This window comes from Aspergillus karnatakaensis (genome assembly GCF_047715665.1).
Source record: "Aspergillus karnatakaensis strain CBS 102800 unplaced genomic scaffold BJY04scaffold_11, whole genome shotgun sequence".
NCBI lineage: Eukaryota > Fungi > Ascomycota > Eurotiomycetes > Eurotiales > Aspergillaceae > Aspergillus > Aspergillus karnatakaensis.
The window spans coordinates 191,068-209,036 of record NW_027395723.1 but is presented as its reverse complement, the minus strand read 5'-3'; the positions used below and the strand labels follow the sequence as shown (position 1 = coordinate 209,036).

At 51.4% G+C, this 17,969-nt stretch overlaps 7 protein-coding genes across 7 annotated transcripts; 3 read left to right on the top strand and 4 right to left on the bottom strand.

The window, feature by feature from the left end:
• Positions 1 to 1,699: 1,699 nt before the first annotated feature.
• BJY04DRAFT_215590 (C3HC4 finger protein) lies at positions 1,700 to 2,767 on the top strand (the record flags this gene model as incomplete). Its single annotated transcript, XM_073715511.1, has 2 exons — positions 1,700 to 2,695; positions 2,747 to 2,767. 2 exons carry the CDS (start codon positions 1,700 to 1,702, stop codon positions 2,765 to 2,767), a joined length of 1,017 nt encoding a protein of 338 aa, XP_073573973.1.
• A 1,878-nt stretch (positions 2,768 to 4,645) lies between these two features.
• BJY04DRAFT_206014 (uncharacterized protein) lies at positions 4,646 to 7,161 on the top strand (the record flags this gene model as incomplete). The annotated part of the gene is made up of 3 exons (XM_073713661.1): positions 4,646 to 4,791; positions 4,883 to 6,956; positions 7,006 to 7,161. 3 exons carry the CDS (start codon positions 4,646 to 4,648, stop codon positions 7,159 to 7,161), a joined length of 2,376 nt encoding a protein of 791 aa, XP_073573972.1.
• A 467-nt stretch (positions 7,162 to 7,628) lies between these two features.
• On the top strand, positions 7,629 to 9,276 carry BJY04DRAFT_182995 (dolichyl-phosphate beta-glucosyltransferase). The gene is made up of 3 exons (XM_073710402.1): positions 7,629 to 8,031; positions 8,084 to 8,821; positions 8,894 to 9,276. Exons 1-3 carry the CDS (start codon positions 7,915 to 7,917, stop codon positions 9,236 to 9,238), a joined length of 1,200 nt encoding a protein of 399 aa, XP_073573971.1. The 5' UTR covers positions 7,629 to 7,914; the 3' UTR covers positions 9,239 to 9,276.
• Positions 9,277 to 9,490: 214 nt separating this feature from the next.
• BJY04DRAFT_14937 (putative cell wall protein) lies at positions 9,491 to 11,070 on the bottom strand. The gene has a single exon (XM_073708858.1). The coding sequence runs from the start codon at positions 10,759 to 10,761 to the stop codon at positions 9,700 to 9,702; it is 1,062 nt and encodes a 353-aa protein (XP_073573970.1). The 5' UTR covers positions 10,762 to 11,070; the 3' UTR covers positions 9,491 to 9,699.
• On the bottom strand, positions 11,071 to 12,795 carry BJY04DRAFT_14936 (uncharacterized protein). The gene has a single exon (XM_073708856.1). It carries the CDS (start codon positions 12,605 to 12,607, stop codon positions 11,381 to 11,383), a length of 1,227 nt encoding a protein of 408 aa, XP_073573969.1. The 5' UTR covers positions 12,608 to 12,795; the 3' UTR covers positions 11,071 to 11,380.
• Positions 12,796 to 13,796: 1,001 nt separating this feature from the next.
• On the bottom strand, positions 13,797 to 15,013 carry BJY04DRAFT_14867 (uncharacterized protein). Its single transcript, XM_073708838.1, has 3 exons — positions 14,165 to 15,013; positions 13,924 to 13,951; positions 13,797 to 13,863 (listed from the first exon to the last, which is right to left on the bottom strand). Exons 1-2 carry the CDS (start codon positions 14,752 to 14,754, stop codon positions 13,948 to 13,950), a joined length of 594 nt encoding a protein of 197 aa, XP_073573968.1. The 5' UTR covers positions 14,755 to 15,013; the 3' UTR covers positions 13,797 to 13,863; positions 13,924 to 13,947.
• A 260-nt stretch (positions 15,014 to 15,273) lies between these two features.
• Positions 15,274 to 17,934, bottom strand: BJY04DRAFT_206012 (autophagocytosis associated protein; the record flags this gene model as incomplete). Its single annotated transcript, XM_073713660.1, has 4 exons — positions 15,274 to 15,832; positions 15,884 to 16,401; positions 17,021 to 17,614; positions 17,677 to 17,934. 4 exons carry the CDS (start codon positions 17,932 to 17,934, stop codon positions 15,274 to 15,276), a joined length of 1,929 nt encoding a protein of 642 aa, XP_073573967.1.
• Positions 17,935 to 17,969: the final 35 nt, after the last annotated feature.

Genomic DNA, 17,969 nt, shown 5'->3' with positions numbered 1-17,969 from the left:
CCCCCCCCCTCCCCTGCACCTCGCAACCCTGCCAGCAAATGAAAGTCCGTAGTTACCAGGATCATTGATGATTGGGGTGGGTTCCTCGCCTAGAAGCTAGAGATCACTGACCTGCCTTTCCTTTGGATCTTTTTCCTTCTTCTCTCTTTCTTCCCTGCTCTCAAGCTGCAGCTGCCATCAACGATTTTCTTCTCTCTGGCGCCCTGACATCCGGCTGAGCACCTCCAAAGTCTTCGGCTGTCGACGGCTGTGCTTGAGCCCACTCCACTGCAGTTGTTACCTAGGGCGAATTATTACCACCACAGGCTGCATCCTCACTCTCACCCTGCCGTATGGGTCTGGACTCTGGACTTTTTGGATCCTGGAGCCTCTGGGTATAATCGATCCACCGCGCCAAAACAAAGGACCCGAACAGCAGTGAATAGCAAAGTCAATTAAACTGGTCCAATCTGCCCTTCTGCCAGTTCCACAGACCGAGGAGCCGCCTTCCAGCCATCTGCGTATTGGTTATGCGTCCACTGCTCCTAATCTGTGACCTGCGGATTTTCTACTTATATATTGCTTCCCTCACTCCTAAGCACCGTCCTTCAGTCATCTGTCCTCGAGCTACTATGGCTGCAAGAGTTCCCTTACTCTAGTAGCTAGACTCTTGGACCCGTTCTGTCTCTCTTCCAAGTGTCACGCTGTAGCAGATCCGGAACTACTAGCTCAACCAGTTGGATTCTGACCCTGTATCGCCTCTCGGCCAACTCAAATCAGCCTTGTGGTTCGCACGGCTCTCCTGGTAACGTTACTGCAAAGACAGACGGAAAGGCAAATTGGGAACTTTCGGCGCCTTGCCTTCCACTTCCTCGCCAATAATATTGGTTCCGACGTATGGCCAGACATTATCTTCGTCAAGAGTCTGCTTTCAACTGTCTTCGCTCGGCTTGATCCTACGATATCCTAATATCTAACCGCTCCTTGATTGTTGATGAGGCCTCTCCGCTTCCACCAGCATCAAGATAAGAGGCATTATTACAGTAGCTGGAATGCATCTGGGTATGTGGACACTTTTCTTCTTCTCATAGAGCAAGACCTGCTTATTGTTGATTATTGTGTTTCTACCATTAATCAAGGATAGCCAATTCTGTTCGTTTCTCCTGACTTAGAACGCCCACTTCCTTCTGCGCAAAGTTGCTGATTTCGGAATCAGGCCATCAGGATAACATACATCTTGCTGGCCCCGCTTACAATCTTCTAGCCACTGCTCCTCAAAAGCAACTCAGCCGCTCGCACCCTGGGAGCAAACAGCACTATTGAGATAATAGGCCAACGTTCGACAGTTACTCCCGATACACACCTTGGAAATTGATTCTTGTTACTGGCCGCGGTCAGTTAGGCCATTGCTTCTCTCCTCTAGGATCTGGGATTTGAAATCTAGCTAAGATGGATTCTGGATTCCAGCCATCATTCATGCCGGACTCTAGCTACATCAATTTTGGAGTGTCAAGCGTACCGACGTCCAGTGAGTATATCGACCTCACACTGCCTGTATTCGACCCATCACACTTGTACGAATATGTGCCATCGAGCTCGAGCAGTCAAAGTATGAGCATTCTCAATTTTAGCCATGTTGGCTAAGCTAATCTTTTGTTATCCTGTAGGTATACCCATGCCGCCATACGAGAACTATTCTTTGCATAATACAATGCCAAGTATGCCTTACTCCAGTCTACCACCAATGACCAGTGCCAGCTTTGCGGATACGCGGAGCATGGTTGATACTACTCCTACGTCTCTCGCCAACACAGAGGCTCCCGAGAATGTCGCACGTCAGTGGTCCAACTTGGCGCAGTCTTCGGCTGAAAATACACCTGAGAGCTCGTTGCCTATCACACAGTATTACTTACCCACAGCCTCTCAAGCGACACCACCAACAGAAACCCAATATGTAATGCCGCCGTTTTATGTCGCCGAGTCTCAACAAGTGCGGAATCGCTCAGCCATCCCCCCTCCCTCCCACTTAGCAATTGCAGAAACGCACACAGCCAACTCTGGCACAGCAATTCGACCACCTCGCAACTCACAGTTTCCTCAGTCTGGAGCATCTGCTGCTGGCGTATACCAGAGGCGGCAGCAACGGGTGAACATACTGTCCCCTGCCCCACCAGCATCGGCTGGACCGCCACGATCTCGCTCTAGCGCCCATGCTTCGCGTGCACGATCTCGGCCCACGAGTTATCACATCCCTTCTGCACAGCCTCCAACGCCCCACAGCTCGAGAAGTCATGTTGTTCCTAGCAATGGCATCAACAGGCCTACGGGGACGACGATCATAACGTCGCCACATGAACGGAATGCCGAGCGGAATGCTCAGTTGACTGCCTTGTTACAAAACGTACACCCTAGCCAAGTTCAAGCTCTATACAATGGGGCTTTAGGTCATGGCAGGGAATTCGGCTCGGAAATCTGCGTGCCAAAGAGGGCCTTTGATACGCCGAAGGAAAGCCGACCAGAGCCCAAGGAAACAGACGAGCTAACCGTCAACATGGAGTGCAAGATCTGTATGGGCCAGCTCGTCGACACTGTCTTACTCCCTTGCGGGCACGCCATTCTCTGCAGATGGTGCGCGGACCAGCACATTCTGTCGTTCAATGGATGTCCTCAGAAGAAATCAACCTGTCCAATGTGTCGTGAGCCCGTGAAGCAGAAGGTATATACTCAAAGACACCCTTGTATATTCTTGGCTAATCATTGAATCCAGCACCGGATCTATTTCCCATAAATTGGCCATATCAGGCGACTACTTTAGCCTTCTTCATCCCGAAACTATGTTAGGACACTTTTTTTTGGCGTTTCTGAGTTAATTCATACCCTCGGACTATGGCTATGGATCATGTTTGCATAGATGGCAAGGCGTTATTTGGTCTGGTTCGGTCTATCCTCTATTTTCAGAGAGCGAAAATCCCCTCCCACTTCTCGTTCTTACGCCAGAGATCTTCAGGCAAGACTCCCTTTGGAGTATCGTTCGGATTATGAAACTTGTTTGCCATTGGTTTTACCAGATATCCCAGTTGAAGATTTGTCTTTTTTGGAGTTACCAGGACATTCACCTATGGTTGCGGAGAGTGTCATGATTGAATTTACTAGCATAATTATGATACCTATTTTCTTGAAGCTTAACACAAATAGACAGCATTTCTCATGTGACCATAGACAACAAGGCAACCTTCTTATCCATGTATCCCTGTGGAACTCCGAACAATGTATTACCTAAGGTTCACGTTACTTGTATATCCGGAGCTTCCAACCTCTCGCGGCTGATCTGCAGGGGGCGCAAATGCTGCAGGCGATTCGGGCCTTTTGACCGAGGTAGGGTGCAAAACTCAGTACCTACCTTACTTACCAAAGACTCACTCTCATATGTCACAGCCTGATGACTGATCATGAGTGAGCTGGTCGAGGCGCATGCCTAAACTTCATGGAATAGGCACATATATTTCCAGGATCGAGAGACAGAGAGCCACCGATGAGAAGGGTATCCTGACATTGATGAAAGTTGAGTGACTTTGAAGCCTCCTTTAAGTTACCGGTGGCGGCTGCTCAGCCATTCGGTGCGGCTGACCTATAGTCACTTTCTGGCGCTGACAACGGAATTTAGGATCGGTATTGAGCCGTGACTACCTTTGTCTGCAGTTGACTTCCGATAGTTAGTGAGTCGAGTCGATCGGAAGGGGAAAGAAGCGGTGTCAAGAAAGAGTGCTGGGTCTGTGACCGGCAATGTCCACGTCGGCAAGGGAGTGAAGATCAGGGATACTAGTACTATCGAGGTCCGAGAACAAAGAGATCCGTGATGAGCAGCTGGGTGATATTTGCCTTTCTTGTGCGAGGGAGAAGGCAACCTCGTTTGGCAATGTTCTCGTGACGGTTAAGAGCGGGAAAGAGCCTTTTTAGCAGGAAGGGCTGTGCACAAGGCAACCAGCAAGATGCCATCCCACTCCTCCTCTCTGCTTGAATTTGAATATAAGGCTTATCCCCGAGGTCATTCGAGGTAAATCTCCTGTTTTCAGAAAGAGAAAGAGAGAAGAAAGGGTAGTGCTTGCTTTTTCCTCTGGATGTCAATAATTGTCAAAGTGATTTATCAGTTCTTCAGTTCTTCAGATCCGTTTGATTATTCCATGTGGTGAGTGGGACCTCACCCGCTCTCATCGACCACTTCTAGGCACACCTTCATCCTCTCTAGTTGCCTAAGCCCCCGAATCCGATACAATTTTATTCTTGATGATTATAAATTGACTAGACCCCTAATACTAATAATCCCTGGGCTTCTCAGCCTTCGAGACGTTTTCTAGTCCTGTACAGTTGATGTCATCACATCGCATGGGTCCAGTCCACTTCAAAACACCGAGCATCGTTTGATTTTCTACAGTCGCCCCCGGGGCCCGTCTCCGACATCCCACTTTACGCTCTGACGGCTTTTTTTCTCGCTGTACTGACTTAGTACCAAATGTACTCGTGCGTGTTTGCCCCTCTCTACTCATAGATTCCATCCTCTCATCTCACCATTTTCCCGCGCATTCTCCCCGACCTTGTCCAACTCGATGCGCTCAGGCCACTGACCGACGTAGATGACGTGTTCCAGTCCCTTGGGTCACCTACAACGATGAGCGACGACAATGCCAGTGCTGGCTTGAAGACTATCCCTCTGCGGCGCCGGGAGAGCGTAGAGCTAAACTCAGCTGCCAGACAGCTGACTCCTGATCCTATGGGCTCTTCCATCCCGGACGCGGACGGGAATAGTTCGCCCCGGTGAGTCCAAAACTGGTCCCTCTGACTAGCCCATAAACTACATAGTATATTTCCTACTGTATCCTCTGTAGCCGTCTGACTAGCTATCCAGAAAGACACCACTTGGAATCATCTCGGACGATGGGTCAATGTCCTCCAACCGCGCACAGCACTCCACCACTTTCTCTTTCCCGCACGCGCGGGCTGGCTCCGTCGAGCCACCAGATTATGTATCGGACACAGTGAGCGATCAAGTTACTGAGTTTGCGCATTCGAATCACCCCCAAATGCATCAATCGCGGAATTCCCGGCGACCCCTCTCAGGGACACCGCGCAGCCGCCCCGTCAGCCGGACAGCTGCAGATAATCTGACTGGGAAAGCGAGTCCCGGCGGCAGCGAATCTCGACTCCGCTACTCCGTGAATTCAACAGATGATATCGGCAGCAGTGAAGCCGTCTCACGACCACACCCTGCATTCCGCTCGAGCCCTGTTTCGTACGAAGAACGATCCCCGGTCACGCCGAGTGGCGGAAAAGAGGACATAAGCTCCCTCTTGAAGTCATCAGGGGAAGTAACGGAAGGCCCAAGCTACGGCCAGGAGTCTGCGAAGCGATTGAGCGCGGACCAGCGGTCCGCCGGGGAGATATACGCGGTTGAAGGAGGTACATTTTATGATCAGATCATCCCACAACTCTTCGCTTACCCCGTTACAGAAGAGCAGCTGCTTATTGAGATTCAAAAAATCTATGCCGGGTTGGTGATGGTGGAGAAGAGGTGCATGGGCTACGTCAAGCAAGTATCCGACCCGCAGATGAGAATGGACAGCCTGAAGTGGGAGAAAGTTATTGCGAACCACCGCACCCTGCTGGATGAGCACCACGACTTCTTTTTGGCTGCGCAACTTGGTGGTCCTTTGCTTCAGCGTCTACCGGAAAGATACGGCATGCCATCGAGGTTGTGGCGCCATGGAATTCATGCTCTGCTTGAGTTGCTGCGCAGTCGGCTTCCAGAGCAGAAAGAGTTCATGCTGTCGTTTATTTACTTTGCTTATAAGATGATGACGCTTATGGTGGAGACTGTGCCGAAATTTGAAGATACCTGGACTGAGTGTCTGGGTGATCTCTCGAGATATCGTATGGCTGTCGAAGACGTCGACATTGGCGAGCGGGAGATCTGGGTCGGAATCGCGAGGTACTGGTATAACAAAGTTGCGGACAGGAATCCCGAGGTCGGAAGGGTCCAGCATCATCTGGCAGTTCTAGCGCGGCCGGATATCGTGCAAGAACTATTCTATTACACCAAATCTCTTGTTTGTGCCCGGCCATTTACTCACACTAGGGAAAGTCTGGTTCCCTTGTTCACTCCGCTCCTGAGGTCTCCGAGAACCGCCCGGCGACTTCCAGAGCTGACAGCATTTGTGACTGGACATGTCTTTTTGTTCTCGGGAGATACTTCAGATGCATTTCTCACCAAGAGCACCGAGTTCCTATCACTTCTAGAACAGACTGTTGGTCGAATGGGCTCTGCTTTCAAGCTCCAGGGTGTATACATTACATCATGCAATCTCGCTGCGGTGATGGAATACGCAAGCCCAGGCGCCTTCTTACCAGCCGAATTCCTCGCATCTGCTTCCCAGCCAAAATCCATGGAAAGTATCTACCTCACCCCTGAGCAGTCCTGGTCGCCTACCGATGATCCCGAGTCCGTCGAAGTGGACTTCCTAGCCGCGCGAGACTCCGAACCCAGTTCCCCTGTCATTTTCTACGGATCCTGTTTAGCTTTCCAGACATTATCAATCATCCTCGACCAAATAGGGAATAAGAACGTCTTCCCATCCTTCCACACATCTCTCGCCTTCCTCTGGTGCCTTGCGCAAACCCCCGGCGGCATCAAGCGCGTTGAGCTGGTCGTGCCTTGGAAGCAAATCGTCACGTTCCTCAACACGCTAATCCGCAATTTCACCGACTTTGACCTTGTCGAGGGAGACGACTTTCCTAGTCAAGGCGAGGAGCGATGGCTCGCGGAGGACTTCTTGATCCGCGGTCTTACTTGGAGTCAGCATTTATATCCCGAAGGATTCTTCATCAACGCTCCGAGTGCAGACGATGGGAGGAATATTGAGCCGCCATCGAGAGATCTGTCTCGGATGCATAGGTGTTTGTGGCTCGGGGTCAGGCTTGCAGCGGTACGTCTAACTACTCAATTTCTGTGATGTTGTTTGCTAACTTGTGTAGTTCAACCGATGGATGACATATGATGCGACGTCTAGGAAGTTTTCGACCACAGAGTTTGCTTCGAAGCTAGATGAGCTGGCTCAAAAACATAATCTGTTTTACGGGAAGGGGCTTCAGAAGAAACCGGGAACTGATGCGGCTATGCAGGATACTTGAAGTGATTATGCGCCGTTTATTTGACAGCTGAAGGCTGCGTGTTCTCGCCCCAATGTAGCTCACAATTACTGCGTCGAGGCCAGGTGTCGGGGGTGTACCGCACGACTACGCGTCAAATGCGGCGGTCTGGAACACCATTGCAAAAAACGAGGGGGTTCAGGTCAAGGTCAAGACCACGATAAGACATGCCCCAGAAAAGCAATCAATCTGGTGGATGGCTGGATATATCGGTGCTGACGACCTCATGTGAAGCCACAACCCGTATGTTGCAGACAGTGTAAGAGTATATCTCTACAATATTAGCAAAATAGACAATAAACATACAAATTCAATAAGTCAATCATCAGCTTACGACGTCAATCGTCAGCGAGCGCACTAAAATAGACTTGCGCGTGGCGGAGGTTAGTGAGTCTTGGTGGTGGAGAAGGTCGCCCGTACCACGCTGGAGACCCGCCAACCTCCCCAAAAGGACAAGCTGGCGACAGTCAGGAACAGTTCCCCCTCTGCATCTCATCTCACACTCTCTCTGACCTCATTCCATGATCTTCTTTCATGATGGTCTTTGCCTGCTCAATTGCTCCTGCGTCTTTGCCTTGTTGATTCTGCGCTAGAGACTCCTGCATGGCGAGCCGGGAGCGCCCTGTCTTCGTTCCCTGAGCTTATAGCTCTATCTTGTCTGATATCAATCGCTTGATCTCGATTTCGGCCTATTAGAGCCTCTCGGGCTCAGCTAAACCCTGATATATAATCACAATGGCACTCTCAGCCTGGACAAATACCTGCGTGCACTGCGCCGAGCTTCTCGCCAGTATCCCGCCATACATCGTCTTTGCCGCGGTCTTTGCGACTGCAGCTGGCTTGCTCGTTTCAGTATGTCATTGCTCGCATACACCTCTAAATGACTACAATACTAACAATACAGCTCTACTTCCTCCTCTACCTCGTCTCCCCGGTCCCGCGCCCTCCCCTCCCTCAAGAAACCACCTACCGCACTATCGCCAAAGACGGCTCGATCACAGAACCCCAACCGCTCCCATCATGGCAGGACAACCAAGACTCACCGGAACTATTCATCTCCCTCGTCGTCCCAGCATATAACGAGAAAGACCGATTAGGGGGGATGTTAGAAGAGGCAGTCAACTATCTCGAGCGGATGTACGGGACGTTAGCGAACGGGCACCTCGAAGAGAACGAGAAACCAGTTCGGCAGCGCAAGAACGCCACAAACGGTACCGCTAATGGGAGCACAGTCAACCTCGCAGAACTTGAAAAGGGTTGGGAAATCATCATCGTCTCCGACGGGTCGACAGACAATACAGAGGAAATGGCCTTTTCGTTCGCGCGCGACCACCAACTCTCGCTCCATCCGAAAGGTCACGCCGGGCCTTGGACGCCAGGGACACAGGAGGGTGTACATATTCCACCTGGTACAATTCGGGTCGTGTCTCTAGCAAAGAACAGAGGGAAGGGCGGAGCCGTCACGCACGGGATGCGCCATGTCCGCGGGCAGTATGTGATCTTTGCAGACGCGGACGGAGCGACGAATTTCGCGGATCTTGGGAAACTCGTACAGGCTTGTAAAGCGGTCGAGGATAAATCCGGCCGCGGAATCGCCGTGGGATCGAGGGCGCATATGGTTGGGAGTGAGGCTGTTGTCAAGGTACATACCTTCCCCTCGCACCCCACTACTCTCTCAAACTTCTCTCCCCAAGACCAAACTAACTGAAAACAGCGCTCCAAACTCCGCAACTTCCTCATGCACTCCTTCCATCTGACCCTCTACCTCCTCACGCCCCCCTCAACAGCTTCCATAAAAGACACCCAGTGCGGCTTTAAGCTGTTCAGCCGCGCGTCGTTACCGGCTATCATCCCGAACATGCACTCCGAGGGCTGGATCTTCGACGTCGAGATGCTCATGCTTGCTGAATTCGCGGGCATCCCCGTCGCCGAGGTTCCGGTTGATTGGAGGGAGGTTGGCGGGAGCAAGCTGAATGTTGTGAGGGATAGTGTAGGGATGGCGTGGGGGTTGGCGGTGCTTAGGGGGGCTTGGGGATTGGGTGTTTATAGACGGAGATGACACTTTTCTGTTACGCTAGCGAGGTATTTAGATTTGAGTTATGTTGAATTTATGGATTCGATATCGGTTGTTCTCTGTAGCTTAGAGGAAGCGAGTTTGAGGGTAATGGGTGTGGGATAACATTTCAGTACCCACGTCCTACCACTTTCTCTTCACCTAGTATAACTATATATTTTGCAGTAGAAAAGCATCATTACTTCGGCAGGTAAGAGGAAACCCAGTAAACACAAGATTACATTAAGCTATCGAAGATTGCCATAAGATAAAATATCCCATCTATTAACGTTATTAAAATAAGCCTTTGTTTAGACATGCAAGAAAAAGAATGAAAAATGAAAAATAGCCCCCAAGCAAAGAATTATAAGGAAGAAATAACCACCGAAACCCTATAACCCGAAACAACCATAGTATCCTTGGCAGAAACACACCAAGCCAACTAACTCAGTTCAGTTCTAGGTAATTCAAGCACAATCACACTCCTTCACCGGCTCCTCAGCACCAACATTGCCAGCAGGCTCATGCGTAACGGGCTCAACACCAGTGGGTGCAGCGGCCTCACCCTCTCCTTCAGGAGCAGGAGCCGGGCAAGCACCAATCTCCTCCTGCTCAGAATCTTCGGACACGGGGGTCTCAGGACCATGAGTGACAGGAGCCTCACCCTCACCCCCGTTTCCATTCTCGACGGGAACCCCAGGAACAGGAATAGGAACAGGCGTGTATGAATCCACAGCCGGCGGGAACTCAGTCGGTGCTGGCGGGAGTGGCTCAGAGGGTGTAGGGACCTCAGTTGGGATCTCTTCGGGAATTTCTTCTTCTGTAGTAGGAGGTGAAGGAGGTGGAGGAGGGAACTGTGTGATTTCTGGCGTAGCAGGTGGGACTTCCGTCTCTGTCTCAGGGACAGGCTCCTCAGGTTCCTCTACCTCGGGCACCTCGGGCACCTCAGGCACGACAGGAGTTGTTGTCGTAGAAGTGGTAGAAGATTCTTCTTCATGGCCCTCAAACCCCTCCTCGAACGAATCACCGAAATTGAAGCTCGGGCCGTCGGGGATGGAGATATTGGTGTCTGAGCCGGACTCGGTGTAGATATCGTCGTCTTCGGTTGTGTTTGTGTTTGTTTCCTCTGTTATTTCGTCTCCTTCTCCAGAGCCGGGGCCGGACTGCGAGTACGAGTGCGAGTGCGAGAAGTCATCCGAGAAGGTATGCGAGAAGTAATCATTGTCACTAAGAGAGGGGCCATCGGGGATGAAGATGTTGGTGTTTGTGTTTGCGTTTGTGAAGGAGTTGGAGTTGGAGTTTGCGTTTCCCTGGGAGTTTGTGTTTGATTGTCTGCGAATGAGGGTGTTGGCGTTGTTCTTGAGAAGGGTAGATGAGAGGGGAATTGGGACGTTGAGGATTGGGAGTGTTGTTGATGATGATGAGGGCGATGGCGATGGCGCTGGGGTTGCGATTGGGACTGAGAGGATGGGTGTTGCAGATAGAAGCAGGGAGAGCTGGAGGAGGGTGAGTTTGAGTTTGGCGGTCATTTTGGTGTTGGCTCTGGCGTTGCAGAGGAGGTTTGGTTAAGGTAATGAGTGTATAAGTGTCAGAGAGTGTAGTTCAGTGGAATAATGAATGAATGGATGCCAGTAGGACTGGCTGGAAAGTGTAGATGGAGTAAAGAACGGATGATTTGATGGATGATCTGAGAGTACTTGTATAGCGAGAGGAACGACCCTTTTATATCTCTCTGCTCTCTACTCTGGCGACCGTCAAGGGCTCATCCACGTAGGATGGCGATGAGCCCTTCCCTCAAGTGGCGTACTGTTTCCCTAGAGACGAATACAGGGTGTAGATGATGTTGAAGGTAGACAAATCGACGTCCTTGATACGTATAGAGGTGTCAGATCTGCAGATGGGGGTTGAGACAGATGCAAGGAGGAGGCGAAGGGATGATCGAAGCAGGTACTACCGACAACAGAAATGACAGCATAGTATCTTGTTTATTCTCCGTGTACATACATGGTCATCAGTCGTTAGATTCATGGAGCTGTTTGAGCAGCGAACAGGGCCCGTTTTCCTGTCTATGTAACAAAGATGGGTCTTAGATAAAAAGTTGGAACGAAGTAGAAGCTGGAAAAGTCAATCTCATACAGGAACAGAATATCAAATAGACGGCCGCCCAAAGGCAGTTCCAAAATTAGTTGTGTTTTTGAACTTGATCTCAGGGACCTCCTCGCCCTGACCCTGGCCAGCAGGCTGCTCAGGTTCCTCCTCGATAGTCTCCTCCTTGGTACTGTGGCCGAGGACCTGTCTCACCTGCGACAGGAGTTTCTGGTCAACCTCTGACAGAAAGTCGTTGTCATGCTCTTCTTCGTTAACCAGGGATAACGGCCCCTTGAGGGCTGGATCGTCCGCGAGGTTTGTGATGCCGGAGAAATATGAATCGGATCGTTCGGTGGGTTGTCGGAGGCGAGTAACCGGGGGAGTAAGGGGGTTTCCGAGGACTTGCACTGCTTCACCGGGGGAACCCTGTGCCGTGTCTACGTCGCGGTCGATGACAACCATTGGAGTATGTCCTGCATCTCTGACGAGATTTTTATCGGGGGGTCCGAGGTCTGACAATTTGAGCTTTACGCTGTTGCGTCGGTCCATGGATGGTTTTTCTTGAGAGGAGGTTGGGGGTGATGGCTCTCTGGATGCAGGTGAAGGCGGTGTCATGACGCGCGCAACGATGTCTGGGTGTAGAGCCGATGACTTGAGTGTGATGCCATCGAGTTTGCTGTCGAGCTTCTCTATTGGGACTGGAACACTCGTCGATGAATCAGTTGCATGAGATTTGGGTGAGAGGGCAGCATCCAATGACGGGACGGGTAACACTGAAGCCCCTTGCTCCGAGACCGAGGATAGCTGGCTCTCTGATCTCTCCTCGTCACGAAAGACCCTGGTGGGACGACTTATTGGACTTGACCCCTCCCATACCTGCGAAGGGGAGGTGGAGGCGGAAGCGGTACGGTGGACATGTGGCACGGTCGCAGCGGTCGCAACACCCCTACTCTTCAGCAATGACTCCAGCTCCGTAATCCTTGTCTTCAACAGTTCCCGCTCCTTCTCCCACAGCTGTCGTTCCTCCGCGAAGAGAATCCTCTCGCGATCAAAGTTTATGCGCTGGCGATCGAGAAGCGAGCGGGACTGTTCGAGATAACCGATCGCCAAGGCTGGCACGGTCTCTTGCTTCATCTCTAACTTGCGAGCGTGGTCGGGATTCAAGGTAGGATGATCGCCTGGCACGGAGTGCGTGCGTCTGATCGGTGTATTCGTAGGAGAGAAGCGCACCTCCTTGTAGAGGCTACCGTGCCCGTTAGGGAGCTTAGTGGATGCCGCTGACTTCATGACTGTCGGCGCTGAACGGAATCGGTAATGTGTGTCTAAATAGTGGTGTGGTCAGGAGGCTCGAAGACTGAGACAAGCCAGGGATTGCGATTGTGTTTGCCCCTCATAAAGGGAGTCGTGGTCGGGGGTTCCTGCTGGCGATCGGTCAGTCAGTCGTGACTCCTCAGGTGATAAGAACAGCAACGATTGACTGTGGAGACGCTATATTCCCCAGCTTGAGGCATCACTGGAACCGTGGATCAATCACCAGGAACCAAAAGTCGCCCTGATGCCTGAAAGTGGGAAAGTGAGGTGTCTCATTGCGCAGCCGCCGAATTGCCGTCCATACATTGATGGCCAAGTGGGTGCATCTGCGCTAAACTGCAGTTTGATGGGTTCACAACAGGGGCAAATGGGAAGTCGATGACACGTCCCACTGGACGGTGGACGGAGTACACGATAAGCAAGTGAAGGACTTACGTTTTTGCTGTCTCAGCCTGACTGAGGAGGCGCAAATTGAGGCTGCAGCGCTGCTTGCGGAATGGGGGTTAATGGGACGATTAAGGTCCTGGATGAAAACGGTCTTCAATGGTGCCGAGGGGAATCCACCACCAACTGGGAAAAGAGCAGCAGACAAGACCATTTTGACTAGAGGGATTATAGCAGCTATATATCATCATCTCCAAGTCATACAGAGAAACTCAGACGTATTGGCTTCCTCCTATAGCATGATCCCTCCAGGCCGATCACAGCATCCATGACGACATGCAACCTCTCGCGCACAGGTCACTGCAAAACAGGAAGATCTTCGCATGAACATTAATATATCAGAGGGGCTGCAGCAGGTAAAGTAGTCCGTAGTCCGTCTACAACCGTTCTTCGCGATATCATCCTTCTGTCATTCCATCGCGTGATATTCGTCCGCTGCAACGTCTCACCCCCACATAGTCCCCTCGACTTCCCCAAGAGCCACTCCGAGAGCGTTTTCCCGCGCAAAGGATCCATAAGATTGACATACCGTACAGATGGAGCTGTGGGGGACTGGGGAAGTTGGGAGCCTTCCATAGACGGCCCCGTACATATCGGTGGCTTTCCCCAAGACCAATCTTTGCACGTCATCCTGCAGCTCGTGCGTCGCGGGCAAGCCACCAGGATCGCCCGATGTTTGTGTCTCGCAGCTTTCGCTTCTTCTTTCGCTTGAAGATTATCTTGATCGGGAACCCTTGCTAGTGTTGAGTGTACAAACAGGGAAGAGCTAGCCCCGAGATATCAGATCCCTGTTCTGTACTCCATGATTAGCAAGCGTCGCAAACAGGATCATCTAGTTATCAACTCACCTAGCCTCCAGCCACCATCGCATCTCACCTCACTTTGACCAGATTATCGCGAGTAGCCAGGCTCATGCCGATACCACTGCCAGTGCCCTTCCCAACCCCTGCCCCTGCCCCAGCTCTTACCCCCATACTCGCAGGCAAAAAGTCCATCTCCAGGCTTCCATCGCCTGTAACCGCTTGCAACCCCCCAAAGACCCTAACCAGAAAAGCCACCCCTCTAGCCAGGACACTCCTCTCATCACACCAAGGCCCAAAGACCCCGCCATCCTCACAGCAAGCCGAAAACCACGGATCAAGATAAAACACCACGCGCTGCAAACTCGGCAATTTCTCCCTCACAACCTTCGCAGCGCGCTCATACTGCCGAAAACTCCTCTTCGGAACGCCCGACCCGGGATTATGCACGAAGAGGTAAACCTCAAACCCAATCGACCTGATTGATTTTCGTGCTGTGGGACTGAGCGTATCTAGAAACTCGCCTAGATGATCTAGATCGAACCCGTTTAGGAAGAAGAGTGTGTGGGAGGTGTACAGGAAATCTTCGACTTCAGCGTGGATTTGCCTGTTCACGGAGAGAAGGGAGAGGGTCTTCTCTGTCCCCGCGACGGTGTCGTTGATACCGACCCATTTTGGGGAAATGTGTAGTGAGCGGTAGATTGCGCGGGTGGTGTATTTATTGCCTGTGTCGGAGATGACGATGAGGTTGTTGTTGTTTGTTAGGGTTGTGTAGGGTGTTGGGATGTCCAGGATGTAAGAGTAGATCTGGAGGCGGATTTCTGGGGGCAAGTTGAGAAAAGGGGATTGATTAAAATTGGGTTTGTTGACTATCGTCATTTGTAATAGTAGTAATGTAAATGGCTTGAATGGATGATGTTGTTGTATACTGCAGTCAGAGCGTTGTGTGGAGCGGTCTTGAAAATTGGTGGACGAGGCCGAATATTTGAGTCAACGGCCTATGGGATGATACCGGGTCATACAATTCGGATGGAAGAAAATTTCTGACTGCCTGTGAAGATGGGTCTTGCAAGTTTCTGCAGTCATCGTCTTGTCAGGAGGCGATGAGTGATGTGATGCGATTTGATCAGGCCACTGCAAATGTCTACCCATATCTACAGAAGAATCATGCTGCGTGCTCAGCCACTGGTTGCATACACGATGTTTATCTGCTCGACATTCTGGAACACCTTGGCTTCTTGAGTGTTTGAAAAATATGCTGATCATTAACGCAAAATCCACTAGTCTTCGTTGATCATAATCACGTTGAATCATCCTTGGAACCATGACGCCTGTTTCTGAAATGTAGAAGCAAAACTCCAGAAAGTGAAGAGAGCTCTCATTGTATCACAAACCCGATTATACCCCCATGGTGAAGTCGTGCTCGATGCCCGGCGTCACACTTGCGATGAACTTTAGGAATACGACGAGGTATTGGTCCACACGGATTGCGACCTGGTCTTCCTCGTCGTGTTGCAGAACCTCCCATTCATCTCCACCCGCCTGGGCAGTCTTGTCGCCTTTCTGGGCCTGATTCAGAGAAAGCCCCTTGATGTCGTCGACGAGTCCTTCCAGTCCACTTTCTGGCTGGGCGAGCTTGGCTTGTTCTTGTGGAGAGGACGCAGCAGCCTGCTTCAGCTTGTCTCGGCGGATCTTGAGAGCGGCGTCAGCCCGATCAAGGAGTGTCTTCATAACTGAGGCGTGGCGACAGGGATGCACAGTTGCCATCTTGACACTTCCTTCGAACCGGGGGAAGTCCTCCAACGTCACGGTTTTGTCCTTGTAGTCACCAACAATGTCCTCCATCATAAGGTGTGGAGGCAGAGGCTCGGACGGCGAGAGGTAGCCAGACAGGTATAGGCGAGGCGTCCGGTAGAAGTTCGAATATTCAATGTAGATGTTGTATGTCCGGATAGGCCTACATTGTCAGTATTCCGACACTCCTTATCACAGCACAGACGAGACATACTGAGTAGTCGACTTCTCCACGGGTTCACGAATAATAGCCTCCTCATCATCTTCATCCTCCATGTCCGGAATCTCCTCTTCCTCCTCGGCCTCCTCCTTTCCTGACTCATCCACCGTCCTCACATCTCTAATCGTACTCTCATGACGCTCCCCGCCGCCACCGGTCCTTAGCCAGCCATCATCATCACCACCCTCCCCATCAGCAGCACCACCCGATAGCATATCCCTCACAATCTCATCATCGAGATGCGCATCCCCCGCGAAGTTGTCATTCAGCCGTCGGTGGCAGGGTACCCCGCGCGTCACCAGGAACTGCTTTCCGGCGGGGAGATACGAGACTCGCTTTGAGGGCGATGAGGCATCGGCCCAGGACCAGGAGGGAAACTTGTAGACAAGATAGTCGCCTGCTAGGACGAACTCTTCTGGTGTGATTTGGCCGGAGGTGCGGAAGGTGGAGGTGCGGGAGACGGGGGCGAGGCGGTCGCGCCAAGTCGTCAGTGTTGAGTGAAGGATGTTCATCTTTCACTTATGTATTCCTAGTCTAGATATCAATAGTATAGTGGAAGGTAGTGAGCGTTAGGAGAATGTTGGTGGGGTGAGTGTTGGAGAAGATGCTTATCAGTAATGTGGCGGTGGAAATCGCTGCCTGGGGCACGCGGGGTACCTACATCATCACAACTGCGACTGCATTGTCACTGGGTCACAGATCATGTGGCTGAGGTTCATCACTGCAACCAGCACATGAACTGGTGTTGAGTCATGGTTGATCACTGTATTCCTCGAGGTCAGATGAGTTTTGTTTGGTATTTTGTTCTTTGCCTTGCTCTTAATCGCTTATCTAGATCATTAAGCATTTATATATATATATCCGTCCAGAGTTTGTACTATCAAACAATGAACGGTATGCCTACAGCATGACGGCACCGTTCGAAATTGCGGTATCAGATATGGATCTGATAATCGACGCTGTCTAGGTATACTGCCCCTTTCACTGGTCGATCGGAACCGGCCCTGTTGGCTGCTCTTAAGCGTAGCTGAACCTGTCGCAAGACGAGAGCGGGATGAGGAATCAAACGACAAGTCTGCCTCTTCACTCTCCGGCTGCTAACATCCTTCTCCGTTCGAGTTCCGCATCCACCTCTTCAATATCCAAGGGGAATAGACGGCCCTTCCACTTCTCGATTTCTGCCAGTGCAAACCCCTCCATGCTTTGCATTGCAACCACCAGGAACCCAAGATCCTCCCGGTCCACATCAAATACCTCCCACCACTCGCCGTCCACCAATTTCACTCCCTGCTCCCGAGACGCTAGGTATATGGCAGCCACTGCAAGCGCGTTTGGTTGGTGTGTAACATAGAGAAGCTGTGGAGAGAGAAGACTCGAGTTGAGGTGCTCAAAGGCTCTTCGCGCAACGGCAGGCGAAGAGATACCTAGCGTTTGGAGGTAGGTAAGGGTGATGGTGTGAGGTAGAGCGACATGTGTATGGAAACCTAAAGTCCGTAATATGACTGACTCTATGCGCAGGAGGACTTGACGTTGAGCCTGATACCCGCCCTCTGTGAGGAGGTAGTGTTCTGGTGTAGCCTTATCAGGCGAGCCCTTTGAGTTCACAAACCAAAGCGGCGAGGCTTCTTTAGACAAGAGAAATGCGTAGACGTTCAAAACGGATCGTGGTGAGGTCGGTTGGAAGGAGAGTTTCGCAGTCATATAAAGTGCGGCGGCGGAGACATCCTATTTGCGCGGGAATAGTTAGTGGAAAGTTCTTGCCCGTGGAGATAAAAGTATAGTCCTACCTTTACGGAGTATATCCGAAGGCTTCCTCCTTCTGGGCCCAGCCAAAAGCGAGTGAAGGTTACGATCGCCTGAGCTATGATGTCTTGCGACAATCGCAGTAAAACGCCCGCGGACTGGATGAGTTGAGTCCCGGCGAAGCGAATGGAAGTCTCCAAGTCGGCCGGGATTCCATCAATGGCTGATGATGAGCTTGTCAATTGTTCCGGGGTCGCAAGCGCATTGGACAGGTATTTTAACCCGGACGCATCTCGAGGCATCTTCAATAAGCTGAAATGTGAAGCGCGGAACTACT